The sequence below is a fragment of the Lolium rigidum genome, chromosome 7, assembly GCF_022539505.1.
Source record: "Lolium rigidum isolate FL_2022 chromosome 7, APGP_CSIRO_Lrig_0.1, whole genome shotgun sequence".
NCBI classification, from domain to species: Eukaryota; Viridiplantae; Streptophyta; class Magnoliopsida; order Poales; family Poaceae; genus Lolium; species Lolium rigidum.
The window spans coordinates 82,901,476-82,917,784 of record NC_061514.1 but is presented as its reverse complement, the minus strand read 5'-3'; the positions used below and the strand labels follow the sequence as shown (position 1 = coordinate 82,917,784).

At 42.3% G+C, this 16,309-nt stretch overlaps 1 protein-coding gene across 1 annotated transcript; it reads left to right on the top strand.

The window, feature by feature from the left end:
• Positions 1-9,690: 9,690 nt before the first annotated feature.
• LOC124676576 (probable metal-nicotianamine transporter YSL13) lies at positions 9,691-13,392 on the top strand. The gene is given in 7 exon segments (XM_047212619.1): positions 9,691-10,207; positions 11,172-11,335; positions 11,415-11,512; positions 11,602-11,736; positions 11,880-12,069; positions 12,138-13,203; positions 13,206-13,392. Coding segments are annotated over 7 exon segments (2,148 nt in total). The 5' UTR covers positions 9,691-9,753; the 3' UTR covers positions 13,247-13,392.
• Positions 13,393-16,309: the final 2,917 nt, after the last annotated feature.

The following is a 16,309-nucleotide window of genomic DNA, read 5'->3' as shown; positions in this document are numbered from 1 at the left end:
TTAGCAGTAGATTTTGGACTGGAATTGGATAAACGTGAAGATAATATATCTTTTAAGTTTGAACTTTGCTGGTTTCTTTTTCTTCGATAATTTTTTGCTTGTTTCTTAGACCTAACTTGAAAGATGTTGGTCTGTAGTAATTGATTTGCTCCATATTATAGGAAAAGTTGCATTGACAAATGTATAACAGAGATAGAAGCTTAGTACTCTTAGGGGCGAAATTACAACAATGAAATGGAACATGGTAGGTATATAAGAAAGCCTCCAGTGAATAAATTGATTGTGGATATAGAGAGTGAACTATTTGGTCTTACTACTGATTAGTATAACTTGACCTTGAATCTCAACTTAATCTCATTAACAAGATCGAAAATTAAGTTGTATCAAATATCTAAGCTGAAAGATTTTCCGGAAGGGTGCTCTTTAACTGCTTATTTTATGTTTGAAGTCAGTGGTAGAAGAACAAGAAAAAGAAATAGGATTTTTCTAAGGCGTGAAGATGATATAATCAGGTGAACAAAGGGCTTATTTTGTATGGTAGTTGTTCAATATACTAGTCTCTTTCATCAGATCAGTCTTATGGTTACATGCGGCCTTCCTAAAGAAAATCCAAGGATACATGTGCGTCTAACGCATGTGCGAGATCTAGGAAAACAAATCCCACCATCTTAGACGTGAGGATAGGTGTTGAATATAATTGTCTAGTCTCTTTCATTATATTGGTCTTATGGTTGAACTGGCTGAATAACGCATACAATTCACAGTAGCTACAGGAGTGTGGCATTTTGTAGCTCGGGCTATATGTAGTCAATTTCTTTCAAAAAAATGATTATTGCATTTTATAGTTTCAAAAAATTAGGAAAAAAAATTCTATAGGTAGAAAACGATGTACTCTACGACTGTAAAGAAAAAAAAAGCAATATAAAAGACTCGGTATTTTGGGCTGTGAAAAATTCACAAATCAATGGATCTGAAAACGTGAACAGTAAATATTTTGGAACCTCTAACATTTGTCATAATTTGTTATTTTTACGTAGCATCTAATATAACGTATTTCATCCTGAAAATTTGCACGGTGGTAGAGTACATCATTGCCTATTCAGATTTTTTTAAAAAATTTAAATGTTGAATTCAATTTTTATATAAAAAAGAGATGTGTAGCTCGGGCTACACTTTGATTTTTCGTAGGTACTACTCTTTAAAAAAACATATTTGAAGATAATGATAAGATTTGTTATAGTTCTCTTGTTATACCTAGGTTTAATTAATAATTATGGTATTATTTATCTTCTTTCTAATTGCCAAGGTGTTGCTAAATTTCCCGCTTATGTCCCTATCTTTTTATTGACTATTATCCTTAAAATCGTTATTTAAGTTGTAATAGCACACGTATTATAGTAGATAGAGTTGTTCCTCCTTCCAAATAACATTCATCATAAGTGTGTGTGGGGGGGGGGGGGGGTGGATATTTTAGATGGGGTAGACTTCACATGAACTCCACACAAAGAAAACTGTGATTTTCTCTTTGAAGTTGATTAAGAAAAACCTTACGATAAGGTAAATATTTTGTTGGAAAAAAGTTGATTATGAAAGGCTCCCTGATAAATTAATTAGGTGGCTTATCATTGTAGTAAATGATTGTTGTGTTGTAGTTCTTTTAAATGATCGGATGTTTAGGGAAAGGCGGACATCTGTGTCCCATTACTTTCAGTATTGTTATTGATGTTCCTGTAATGTTGGTTAAGAGGGATCAAGAGAGTGGTTAAATTAGAGCAGTTATTTATAACTTAATTCAAAGCGGAGTGGCCATGCTACAGTATGCATACGACATAGTATTTTTGTTTGATGATTGCCTAAAAAGTGCCAAGCATGATAAAGGTATTTTTCGTCTATGTGAGCATTTATCCGGTCTTAGGGTTAATTTCCATAAAGTGAGGTGACTTGCTTTGGAGGTGATATAGAAAAATATGATCAATATATACATCAATTATTTCATGTGTTGAAGGAAAAATTCCTTTTTAACTATTTGGATGTGCCTATTCATTTTAAGAGGCTTAAGAACACTGATTGGAAAACCACTAATGTTAAACCAATAATGAAGCTTCACACTTGGCAAGGGAATTTTATTTCTTAATGTGGTAGATTGGTATTTATTGGGATCTAATTTGAGTATATTGTGCTGATTTACATGCTTTCTCTCCTTGAACACCCTAAGGGGGCCTGTAATATGATGGGGTTTTTTTTTGAACAAATGGTAGAAAAAAGGGGTTAAGAAAGTAACCCGGGAGGCAGTTTTCCAATTGCGAGATCAAGGGTTTTGGGGGTCATGGGTGATCTAATGACAATGAAACGATGTCTTCTTAGCAAATGGTTATGGACAATTGAGAATTCAGATGGCTCATTGCACGAATTAGTTAGAGATAAATACTTGAGCAAGCAAACTCTATCTCGATGAAAGGTCCTAGCATTTTATTTTGATTATATAGAAAATTAATTGGACAACGTCTTCTTGATGAATGTTTCCCTAGGTCATATCTGCTAACACTTGCTGATATCATCGGAGTGATGTCTTTCCTGGATGCTGGGGTATGATTTGTTTTCGTAGAATTCTTTGAGGAGAAACAATGAAGATGTGTTATGAAGTTAAGACTTTATGTGAAAATGTTGTTCTGAATAATGAACAAGATAAGTGGTGTTGGCTTTTGGAGAAGAATTGTCGTTTTTTCCAGTTAAATCGATCTAAAAACTCAGAAAGCTAAAGTCTTCTATAGAAATGTCTGGTTGACTAGAATCACTTTAGGTTTTGAAGTCTTTTTGTGGTCGACTTTACGGGGCAAAATTTTGACGAAAGATAATTGGATATGAAGAGGCCTGAGAATTGATGATAAAAGGTGTAGATACTCTAAGTGTAAAGAACCAACCCCTCACATTTTCTTTCAATGTGTTGTAGCGCGTTATGTGTGGGGAGTGGCATCTTGTGTTCTTGATATTCAGAAGCTACCTACCAAGATGGAGGAGCTTTGCGTCTGGGCACTAGAGTTTGTGGAGAAGAATGCAACACTTGGTGGCAACAATGGTGTTAGTTGTTGTGTGGATAATGTGGAAACCCATAATGGGGCATGTTAGACAAATTTTTATCCCGGTGATCCTATCACTATTGTTTCATGGATTTCCCATATGCTTCGTTCCCGGTCTGGTTTACAAAGGATAAACCTTCGAGATAGGAAGCACTTGGGATGCAGGTTGTTGTTGGGCAGCGAATGAGATTTTCCATTGAAGCAAAAGCTCGGGACCGGTGACGAGGTGAGTAGCAGTATGAAGTTATATATTCTTTGGATGTGATACTGTACAACTTCCCTTTAGATACTTGGGTATTCCAATTCATTACAAAAAAACTCAAAAAATCAGATTGGTATCCGGTAGAAACACGGTTTGAAAGTAAATTAGGATGCTGGAAAGGGAACTTACTATCCTGTGGTGATAGGCTAGTTCTTATCAATTCAGTGTTAACTAGCTTACCTATGTTTATGTTATCTTTCCTGCAAATACCTGTTGGGGTAAGGAAACGTTTGGACTTCTATAGATCAAGGTTCTTTTGGCAGTCCGACGAAAACAAAAGAAAATATCGGCTTACAAAGTGGAACATTGTAGACCCAAAGATCAAGGGGGTTTAGGTATTGAGGTCCTCGAAATCAAAAATAGATGTTTATTGAGTAAATGGCTTTTTAAGCTTCTTAATGAAGACGGAGTGTGGTAGGAATTGCTACATAATAAATACCTAAGATAGAAGACGTTATCAGAGGTTCAAGCGAGACCTTCTGATTCTGCTTTCTGGAAAGGTTTAATGGAGGTCAAACAGGAGTTTTTTGCTAGGAGTTTTTTCAAAGTGGGTAATGGGTTGAGTACCCGCTTCTGGGAAGATACCTGGTTAGGAAATACTTCGCTGGCTCAACAGTATCTGTCTCTCTATAATATAATTCACCATAAGAATGTTACAGTGGCTCAGGTGTTAGCCCAATCCCCTCTAAATATTACATTCCGACGTGTGTTGGTTGGTAATAAATGGACTTCCTGGTTGCAATTATGTCGGAGACCTACGATGGTACAATTGAACGAAGAGGATCATCGTTTTGTCTGGAAGTTGACAACAAACGGTTTGTTTACAGTGAAATCGATGTATGAAGATCTTATGTGTGATCATACCCCCTTCCTCAGAAAATATCTATGGAAGGTTAAAATCCCGCTAAAGATAAAGATTTTCATGTGGTTCTTGAGTAATAAGGTGTTATTAACTAAGGACAATCTAGCTAAACGTCATTGGAATGGGTGTACCAAATGTGTTTTCTGTGGGGAACAGGAGACCATTCAGCACGTTTTTATTGAATGCCCTTTAGCTAAGCTCGTATGGCGTACGGTTAACTTTACATATGATCTTCCACCTCCCACCAATATTACTAATACGTTTGGTAATTGGTTAAAATGGAGTAGATAGACAATCTAAGACTTTTATCCGGATTGGAGTTTCTGCTTTATGTTGGTCTATTTGGAGGGTCAGGAATGATATAATTTTTAATAAAAAAATTTCTTTTCATTTCTTGCAGGTTATCCATATGGTTTCCCACTGGGTCCAGCAGTGGGCTCTACTTTCTTTGGAGGGGCAGCGAGATGTCATGGTTTCTGGATGCACACGGCTCCTGATGGTCGCTCAGGATATCTTGTGCCAGGCTGGTTGGCGACATACTAGAAGGCTATGTTGATGGGTAGTCATAGTATGTGTTTATGTGTCTTTGTCGACGGTTGATTATTGTATCGATCTTCGAGGTTGCGTGAGTTGTAAACAATGCTATTTTGAACCTTCTTTTAATAAATGGCCGTGTGCATCATCATGATGCAGAAGCCGGGGAATACCCCCATTTCGAAAAAAAAGTTATATATTCTCAAAGTTTAACCTCATGGAATGTTATTCAAGTTGTTGTCATGTTAAAAACTGTGGTGGCGGTGTCATTTTTAAGCTTCGGTTTTGGGATGCTTGCTGGTTGTTAGAGCATCTCTAACCCGTAAACACGTGAACTGAAAAATGTGAGTTCAGTTCACCGAACTCGTGTTTACGGGCTGGAAAACCGTTGTCACATATTAGAAACCGTAAAAGTGGAACTGAAAAACGGAATTCGAAATGGCACGGGTAAATTAGGCGATGATCATAGTTTGAGATGAAATTGATGCTCCAATTGAGCATCAAAACTTACATAGTTCGACAAATTAAAGCTAAAGTACTTGTACACCGGCGAGCGCTACTTAGATAAGAAAAATGCGGCCTAAAATAGTGGCCTATGTGCGCGGGGGTGCCGATGGTGGCGCAGCGTGTCGGCGGCAGACGGCATCGACGCTGTCGTGGAGGAGCTTCACGCGTCGTCGACGTCAAGCTCGACTATTTTGAGCTTCACGCGGCGGACGCGGGCCTCCCGGTGAGCCGCCTCATATTCTCGGACCTGGCGGATGGCGTCCGCCTCCTCCCGGCGGAAGCGAGCATGGGCCTCTGCCTTGCTGACGGCCTTGGTCTGCGCGACGACCTTCTCCTCGTCGCTGCCGTGGACATAGTCGCCGGCGGAGATGGTGGGCGACCGCGCGGGGACGAGGTGCTCGTCGTCGCTGTTGTTCGCGACGGGGAGCCGCGGTGCGCGGCTTGACTGGTCGGACGAGGAGCCCTCGCCGGCGTTGCCGTACCAGGCGAGCTTCCCTGGGGGCGTGAGTCCCAGTTCGTCCACTAGCGGGCGCTGCGCTTGCGCGCGCCCTCTGACCGGTTCCATTTGCGCCGCTCCGCCTCGGTGCGGAACACGGGCGGACGCGGCAGCGAGTCGCCGCTGCCCAATCCGGCGCCACGGCCTTGGGAGCTGCCACGGGACGCCATCGCGCCAACGCGGAGGGTGGATCGGTGCCTGAGCTTTGCCGGATTGCTCGCCGGAAAAGGGGCTTGGCGGCGGCGGAGGGAGTGGAACGACGGAGGGAAGTAGGGTTTGCAAACCGAACTCCCCTCTGCGAACCCTTTTAATACGGGGCGACCGCTCGATTTCTCGGGAGGGGGGGAACTCGTTATACGGGCCAGGTCGCGAGTTCGGGCTCCGTTGTGGCTCAGTTTTAGCCCGAACCCCTATTCTCGCCGGAATTTTAAGGTTTCGGCCGCGAGTTCGAGCTCTGCTAGAGATGCTCTTAGGCTCGCTAGTTTCTTTCAGCTTTTGTCTTCCTGTGACATACTTTGGTATTCAGAAGATCCAGACCTTCACCCTTGGACAAAAAAGCTCCCTCAAAATCAGCACACGATTTGGCATAGTTTTCGTCAGTTGACTGAACTTCCAACGCTTATCCGATTTGTTTTTTTTGTACTGTATGACATTCTAGTCTGCTAGTGTGTACAAACATGTTGCGTAGATAATTCCAAGGGTGAGTTCAACTGTTCAAGCCGTTTTCGCCGGTCCCCGAGCATCATAAACAGGGGAAGGATCCTCAGGCCCCATCGTACACAATAGCTGACTCGCGATCAAACGCTCAGATACTACTCAAGCATTCAGAAATAGCTAGTCCAGTTTTCTAGTCTGGTTTCCCTAGTTTTCAGTTATCTTCCATGTGAAGTTGTGAACTGGGATTCTGAGCAGCCACGGAAATCAGCCAAGCGTGCGCGCATGCGGCCAACGTCTGAAAGCAGCAGAGTATGAAAAATTAGGCACACACGTAAGCTGCGCATCTCCACACTGACAGCGAAGGATCAGTAGATGATCGTGTATTGACGCATCTCTTATCGTTGCAAAGATTCCCTTGATTCTAGTGCCAAGACTTTGACCAGCCTCCACTGCAAACCCACACGATCGACACTCTAGCGGATTAGCCTGGCAGGATCTCGGCGACAAGAAGATGAGCTGATACTCTATAAAATTCGCCTGAACTGATTGAGTAGTCCTACCGGTATCTCGGCGACAAGGGTAGTATAAATTATACCGTATAATTCGCTGGAGCTGGTTGCCGGCGACGGGACGACGGCTCACGGCCGGAAATGCGCAGTAATTTCCATATCCTGGTTATGACGCTACGCTTCAGCACGGCTGTCCAGTGTGAATATTGTGCACTCGATGCCAACGCCTACAGAATGGCCCGGCCGCTAGGGTCATTATCCGCCTCTCCGGCCACAAACTACGAGTCAAAATCAAAACCGTCGAGCCTAAGGTCACGCCATCGTTGTCCTGACCGGCCGTTCCTATCAACCGAGTTAATTAGGAGTACAATCAATCACAACCAGATAACAAGATAATCCAATCAACAAACGCAGAAGACCCCAAGCAAATGAGGAATTACATCCAAGGTTTTGGGTACCGGTTTGAAAAAATCTCAGAGGGGGCTGAGATTTCTGGTAACCACGGTTACCGGAGATAACCGGTCAAATACCGGACGAAATTCTCAAACAAAATTTGAATTTCAAACTAAAAAATGTCTAAATATTTTTGAAAGTAAGGTTGTGAGGAGACGAAAGTGAAAGATTCGAACAATGAGTTGGAGCATGGGGTTATAGTGGAGAGGAAACACGTACGATTTAGGTTGGCTAACCAATCAGCCTAAATTCAAACCAAATTTCAATAGACCGAGATTTTTTAGCCGATAAATTTATTTACCAGAGGGGGCTAAGAATTCCGGTTAGCGGTCGGTAACCGCGGTATTCCAACCGGTAACCAAATCCCCGATTACATCCTAGGCTTAAAATTTCCGCCGAACCTCACCCGAGTGGAAAAGCCCGTGCTATAACTCTCGTGGTGGTGGACAATTTCTGTTCAGCTAGATTTAATTTCCAAAGAAAACCACAACTCAAACTGATTCTACATATTTCGTTCAATTTTTCAAAGAAAATTCTCAAAGAGGACAGCTCCAAGCTAGTTGGTAAAATGGTAAGGGGTGCCTAGTCTCTCACTTGGGTCATTTCACGCTAAATGTAATAAGTTTCACCCATATTCTAGGCTACCAAGCAATGTAGACTCGGGCACCCTTTCCGCTTCATCTAGTTGATCCCCCGCCCTCGATTGCATGCCTCCTTTCATGGTCATGTGGTCCACCGAAACCCGATTCCCACTACAAGCATACCTGGCATATCTCTCCTTCATATGCACGCTCATCGCTACCACCAAGACCCATTTCATTGCTTAACGCCTCCTTCTACCATCTTATGGTCCCCATTAGTAATAGAGGCTCTCCCCCAACAGTTGCGCCATAATATAAATAGGGGGAAGGAAGGCTCTCCCTGATTCGATTAACGTTGCATTCAGATACATCCACAGTCGTGCAATAATGAGGATCAAAGGCTTCAATGGGGTAAGCGGTGAGGGTACTCTCTAGTATTGTCACCGTCTCAGGATTACCCGGAAGCATTGTGTCAAACTTGAACACCACCGTACCAACAATCATTATCTTATAGATAGGCGGTGAGCTTGAAGCCGCACACCATCGCATATTGAGTGGAGACAAGGAAAACATGAGGGTAGAAAGCCCGCAAGGTTGTTCGAGGAGAGGTCCAAGGTGTGCAAAGTTGAATCTTGGCAACAAGGAGGTAACAAGAGAGGTGGTGTTGGGGTAAAAAGATCTCGACGTTGGAACGGCGATGGAAAAGGTGTGAACTACATTAGGATCTAAGATACAAATAATTGAACCTTGTCCATGTGGTCGTCAGGATGAGGACAGAGAGTGCAAGCAGCAAGAGCGACACAGTGGCACATGTTGTTAACACCGACGATTGGGAGGTCAAGAATGGTGAGGAAGTTAATGGTGTGTTATGGGAAAATAAGTAGAGGAGAATTCCGACTCCTGATGGTGTGGTGATGATGTGAAGGCTACCAATTAGTGTAACACTTTGTGTTACCATGAGGTATGATGGAAAAGTTACACGAGACAAAGAAGAGCTAGGGATGGGGATATGTAGAGGCTGACTCATGGGCCGGGCCCCAAGTTTGTCTCACAACATTGATCATGTGACTATCAATTTGAGAGGTGACAAGTGGGTTTGTTTTGGCAGATTTGTTGTCCAATGATCAAAAGGGACATGCTTTTTTTCTTCTATGTTTATTTTTAGGTTGGTTGTTGACCATTATCCCTAAAATGATTATTTATTTGAATAAAAATAATCCAAGAGTTTGTGATAAATTGAAATAAGGTTCGTAAAATGGTGGCCCCGAAAGCGGAGATAAAGCTTGTTTCGAGTAACACGGCTAATTGGGAGGTCAAACATGGTGAGGAAGTCAATGGTGTTGTGATCAACAAAAAAGAGGAAGAGGGGGGTCGTGTGGTGTTGTGGTGCTAATATGGAGGAATTGGTGCAACACTTTGTGTCACCATAAGAGATGGGGGAGATGAGGGTGTGTAGAGACATACTCATGGGTCGGTCCCCCAAGTTTATCTCGAAACATTGTTCGTTTGAGCCATGACGAGTGGGTCCATTATGTCAGTCAAATGATCGAAAGGGGCCGGTTTCTTTTTTCTGTTTTTGTTTTTAGGTAGGTTTTTTTGTTGACCACTACCCCTAAAATGGTGGTTTTTGAGTAAAAAGTCCAAGAGTTCGTGACAAACTTAGATTAGGTCCCTAAAATTGTGGCATCGAGTCCTGTATATAAGTCTAGGTGTGGGCAGGGCCTGGCCACCTTAAGCCAGAAGTAGAAAAGGCAGCGTCCGTGGTCCCCGCTGTTGCCCACCTGCAGGCTGCAGCCACACCGAGCAGTCGACCACATGGCCCAAGAGACCACCGGCTCGAATGGGTCGGCGGCGGCCGACGTGGAGATGGTGGAGGCGAACGAGCTCCGGCGGCGGAGCAAGCCAGGCGACCGCGCGCGCCGCGACGGAGAGGGCGCCGTCCCCGCGGAGGAGGAGGAGGAGGCGGTGTCGGTGGAGCGGGCGTTCGCGGACCAGCGCGTGCCGTCATGGCGGGAGCAGCTGACGGTGCGCGCCTTCGTGGTGAGCTTCTTCCTGGCCGTCATGTTCAGCGTCATCGTGATGAAGCTCAACCTCACCATCGGCGTCATCCCCTCGCTCAACGTCTCCGCCGGCCTCCTCAGCTTCTTCTTCGTCCGCCTCTGGACGGGCGCCCTCGACAAGGTCGGCCTCCTCAGGCAGCCCTTCACCCGGCAGGAGAACACCGTCATCCAGACCTGCGTCGTCGCCGCCTACGGCATCGCCTTCAGCGGTAATTCTAATTCACTTTTCTTTACATGCGCGGTTTGTCCACTGTCCTCGCGGTAATTTCTCCTGCAGTCAATACTACTGTGTTAATTAGAGAAATTTTGTGACACCCAGATTCATGCGGACAAAAATAGTACTGTGTTAATTAGAGAAATTTTGTGACACCCAGATTCATGCGGACCGTTAATTTCGTATTTATGATCCAATGGCTAATGATATTTTTACCTCCTATAATACGAGGCGAGGCCATAAAAAAATACTAGTAGTAGTACTCCGTAGTAGTATTCCGAATTTTGCGGCATGTATCTAAAATGGAAATAAATGATAGTCATCAATGTAAACATGTAAACTGTCACAGCCTGTCACAATGCCTTCACAACTAATTAATGGTGTTTCCATCTTTGAATTGGTCTACGTACTCGTACTCCCCTGTTGCACATCTGTCTAGATACGCATATAGATAAATCTGTAACAATTAATTTCGGCCAGAGGGAGTACAGTACTACTAATTAATGCAGTATATTTAGTTTATAAATGTATATATTTTGTAAATAAAGTATTCATTTCACAAGTATACCTAAAAAATGTCTAATTCATAATCTGTTTGAACAAATGTGTTCGTAGAAACACACCGCATAATAAGGCCAATGCTGGATACATCAATGTTTAATTTTACAAATGATTTTTTTCTCGTTTCGCTTCACTTCCATGGTCATTTAATTTACCAATTTTCTTGTATTTGTATTTTTTTTGTCCCACTAAGATCCTATTAGATGTTAGTTTTTTTAATAAGCTTATATTCAAGTATACATGATGAAAAAAAAATGTTCACACAATCTTGCAAACAATGTACATAGCGTGTGGCAAGAAAAGAAATGGGCCCTATAGAAGGCATGCGTGACAACTTGGTAGGGTAGAAAGATATAATTTCATTTATTTAGACCATTTCTTCCTCATATTTCTTTCAGGGGGCTTTGGTAACTATCTATTGGCCATGAGCGATAGAATCGCTTCGCAATCAACAGAGGCAAATGATCCTCAAAATATCAAAAATCCACAGCTTTTATGGATAATTGGTTTCCTGCTCGTGGTCAGCTTCATTGGACTCTTTGGTCTTGTGCCACTGAGAAAGGTTAAATTACTCTTTATTCTAATATTTTCTGAAGGGCTTGTGTATATATCATTTTAACTAAAATAGCACTTTACTTCAGACTATGATCATTGACTACAAGCTGACCTATCCAAGTGGCACTGCAACTGCCTACCTCATAAACGGCTTCCATACACCCCATGGTGCCAAGATTGCAGGGTGAGCACTGCAATCATTAAAATTTCTATGTTAATCAACAATCAACGCAATGAGTATATAATTTTGATATGGTCAATGTCATTCTACAGGAAGCAAGTAAAGAAACTGGGCCAATTCTTCGGTCTCAGCTTCTTTTGGGGATTCTTTCAGTGGTTCTACACAGCAACCGATAGTTGTGGATTCCAGAAATTCCCATCATTAGGGCTGCAAGCTTTCAACAACAGGTATATATTGCACACTCCAAGGCCTCCCCCCCCCCCCATCAAATTTCTATCATCCGACTTCTGAATTTGATGCTACGTCCATATATATATATGCAGAGTAGCTCCCTTTCAACATTCTCCTTAATCGAACTTCTTTTTGCAAGGTTTTACTTTGACTTCTCTCCTACCTATGTTGGAGTTGCAATGATTTGCCCGCATATTGTCAATGTATCTGTTCTCCTGGGAGCCATTCTGTCATGGGGAATAATGTGGCCTCTTATAGCCAAGAAAAGAGGTGACTGGTTCTCTGCTGAACTCGCAGATGGTAATCTCCACGGAATGCAAGGTTACCGGGTAAGAAGAAGAACTTTCCTTAAAGGCTTTGTTATCTTTTCTGCAACTAATTCCAATTGGTATTACAGGTCTTCATTGCCATTGCTGTGATTCTTGGTGATGGCCTGTACAATTTTGTCAAGATGCTCTTCCTTACAGTTCGCTCATTAAGATCTCAACTCAAGAAGAGTAACGCTAGTACACTACCAGTGTCAGATGATGAAACGGGTAACAGTGTTGCACCTGTCTCATATGATGAGGAGCGGCGCACTGAACTCTTTCTCAAAGATCAAATCCCCTGGTACATTGCATATGGAGGCTATGCTGTTGTTGCTGCCATATCTATTGGCACTGTCCCGCAGATATTCCCTCAGCTGAAGTGGTACCAAATCTTGGTAGCCTATATCGTAGCACCGGTACTTGCCTTCTGCAATGCCTATGGAGCTGGCCTCACTGATTGGTCTCTTGTCACAACTTATGGAAAGCTCGCAATCTTTGCTTTCGGTGCATGGACAGGTGCTTCACATGGGGGTGTTCTTGCGGGCCTGGCTGCCTGCGGTGTGATGATGAACATCGTGTCTACTGCTTCTGATCTAATGCAGGACTTCAAAACAGGATACCTGACACTGGCCTCGCCAAGGTCAATGTTCATCAGCCAAGTCATAGGCACTGCAATGGGCTGTGTGATTGCTCCTTGCGTATTCTGGCTTTTCTACAAGGCATTTGATAATGTCGGCATCAGTGGCAGCGAGTACCCTGCACCAAATGCGGCCATCTTCCGCAGCATTGCGATACTAGGTGTCGACGGCTTCTCGTCCCTACCAAAGAACTGCCTGACTCTTTGCGCCATATTCTTCGCTGCAGCGATTGCCATAAACTTGATAAGAGACCTGGTGCCTAAGAAGGTATCTGGATTCATACCGATCCCGATGGCTATGGCAATACCATTCTATCTTGGAGCATATTTCGCGATCGATATGTTCGTCGGGACAGTGATCCTTTTCATCTGGCAAAAGCTGGACAGAGCCAACGCAGACACATTCGCACCTGCAGTTGCTTCCGGCATGATTTGCGGTGATGGATTGTGGGTTCTGCCGCAGTCGGTTCTTGCTCTTGCCAAGGTGAACCCTCCTATCTGCATGAAATTTCTGTCGAGGGGGTGAACGACAAGGTAGATGCTTTCATTTCAACATTATAGTAGAATATTCTTGGACAGTGGAGTTGCGGTTATGAATCAAAGATTCGGATTGATTGTGAATTATCTAGTTCTTCAGGATAAGCCAGTGTGTCAGTTGAATTAGATAACCAGAACTATGTATAAAGAGATGAATGTCAAGTGTGTTAGTTTATTTTCTGTGGTGCGTGTATAAACAGCGGGGTATGACTTATGAGTTCAAGAAGGCTACCAATCAATTGTAATCTGAAAAAATGTTATGAGTTGTTCGGTGTTGATCCTAGTGTTATTCACAGCTTCGCTTGGAGTGTTGCATTTACTCGAGAGAACCAACTCATACTATACTTCATTAGTACTCATTAGTCATTACTAGTATAATATGATATTGCAGTTTGGATCAGGTAAAATCGGTTCAAGATTAAACAAAGAAGAAGATGAGTGCTGACCCCGTTTGGACGCATCTGCCATTCGTCATGTCAATTATCGCTATCTTTTGTGCCGCTTAACTCCTCTGGGTGTAGATATTTCGTCAAACACCTTGCGTGCGCCATCTCCATCTCCACTTGCGTCATCTGGGGTCAAGGCGTACGTCAAGCACGACTGCGTTGAATATTCCTCAGATTCCCCGGTCAATCTTTACACCCTGGACAGAGAACGACGAAAAAATATCAAGATTGCTAAGCACGAATTAGCCTTAGCCTAGATATTGACCGGATTTGCATTGAACTAAACAGTTGCGGGATGCCGTCCGTTCGGCGTGATGCATTGACACCCGGGATCGACCCTCTGCGTGAACGAGGGCGGTTCCATGGACTGTGCGATGGCATAGTAGTAGTAGAACAAGACCAAGATTGTGCGTGGACCCGTGCATGGATGCCATGAGTATATTCACTTGGTTTCATTCTTATGGTTCTATTGTCGATTTGTTCATGTAATTTTTTCCTATCGGTATTAGCATGAAGACGCCAAAGCCTATTGTACCGATCACAACTTTGAAACCGTCTCGGTTCTCCGGGACAGACATACTTTGAAGGAAGAGGATTCCCTAACATAGCCAACTCTGCCAATGAAACACTACCATGTGTGGACTATCAGACGTGGGGTTTATCAGTCAGCCACCAAAAGTCGTCCTACTTTGAAACATGTCGATGATGGATTGCTGCGAGCGATCGACATTAGTAAGTCTAGGTTTTCGGGTTCCAACATTCAAAGGAATAACTGCTCAACAAGTTCCTTCGTGGTTCTGGTTCAGATTGTTGATGTCGAAGTGGAATTTGAGCCCTCTAACTCTACGGTTGAAAAGCTTGATATCATGTGTGATGCCAATCATTCTCAGGCACGTATCAATTCATTTTCTTTGTCACTGTATTCACTTTTGTGAATTTAGTTCCTTGTAATACTTTGTTTTTTTATTCCAGCTAATCCATTGATCATTTGTTACTCTTTTACGAACTCACTCTTCCTTCCTCCAATAATTTTTTGATGGAGTGCCATTAACGTAAGATTGTAAAAACATGTAAGAACACGCAACATTATCAATATTTGAGAAGTATAGACTATCCGTGTGGGAAAGTCCAAATAATTTTTTATTCATGTTAAGTTAATTTTATTTTTTATAAAATATATAAATAAGCTTCTCATCTCGATCGGCAGTAGTGTTTTGGCACATGGGAGTATATGCTCCATTTATTTTGAAATACATGTTACACATATTTTGAAATTTTTAAAAATTGAAAAGAAAAATCGTACGTGCTACATGCTCACAAAGTTGTTTCATGAAAAATCGAACTGTCGTGTGACGTGTGTAAAAAAGAAAAAATTCAATGCTAAAAATAAGGTTTTTCATAAGATAATTTTTCTCTTTTTTACATAGATCACAAAATATATTAGTTTCTCGCGAAACATGAAGAACACACTTATATTGTGGAGATGTACATGTAGAATTTTTTGTCAAAATTTTTCGATATTTTGAAAAAAAAATTTGGTTAGACGGAGCATACACACCCGGGAGCCGAATTGAATTTCCGATCTCGGGCACTATAATGATTTATGCCTGCTTTTGTAAGCCTTCCATGTATATAGACTTCCTGGTCTATACGTGTGCGGCTACTGTCCCGCTCGGGGTCGGTTTCGAGGCGCGACAGTTAAAGTGGTATAAGAGCTCAAAGTTAGAATACACGGATAAAATGGGTAGAACATTAGATTAGTTTTACTACTAACATAGATGCATATTTTCTTGTATAGACCACTAGTAATATTTGGATATATTTGTTAGAACCATGGTTTTATTGCATGACCAAAAAATTTGTTTTACCAACTATGGATTAGCCAAAAACATGTGTTTGGGACATTGTTCATATATATTGTGCACCTCTCATGTATCATGGTAGTAAACATAAAATGCACGTTAAAGAAATCAGTGCCGTGGCTAGGGGAGGATAAACTATGAATGGTTGAGGGGGCGGGGCATCACTCTATTTTCTTTCATCTAAGTTTCTATGCAAAAAAATCTTCAACGTAGCAGTATTCGTGCGCACTCCTCCTCCTCCGCCACCCACCTCGTCATGGCGCACTTGTCGCACATAGATGTTTACAAAATAGCCATTGTTGCATGCCTTCTTACAAACTAGGCTTAGCCTTGTATGCATATCTAAATTAAAGTCTTCCTTAAAAAATCTCTTGCATTCTAGATACCTAATGTCTTGGCCATCAAAATAATGCCTATTCCGATGATTCCCTAAGGCCATCAAAATAATACTATCTCTTTACAGCATTAATACCATCTAGCAGCATATCCATACTACCCATATCCTCGTTCCATTCCTTTAAGGCCTTTAAACCCCACCAGAAACATTGACTGAAATCACAATTGAAGAAGACGTGCATAAATCATTCATTAACATTACCTAATGTCATGTTGAAGTTCATAGCACTTTGCTTGCTGAACTAACCATAGATCATCAAGTCAAACCTCAATCACTTTGCTCTTTTAAATTAAAGTTTAAAAATCCCCACATTTTCAGATGCATGAATGCAACTACAAAAGTTCTAAACATACCCTCGTGAGACCTAAATCTACGGAATCTG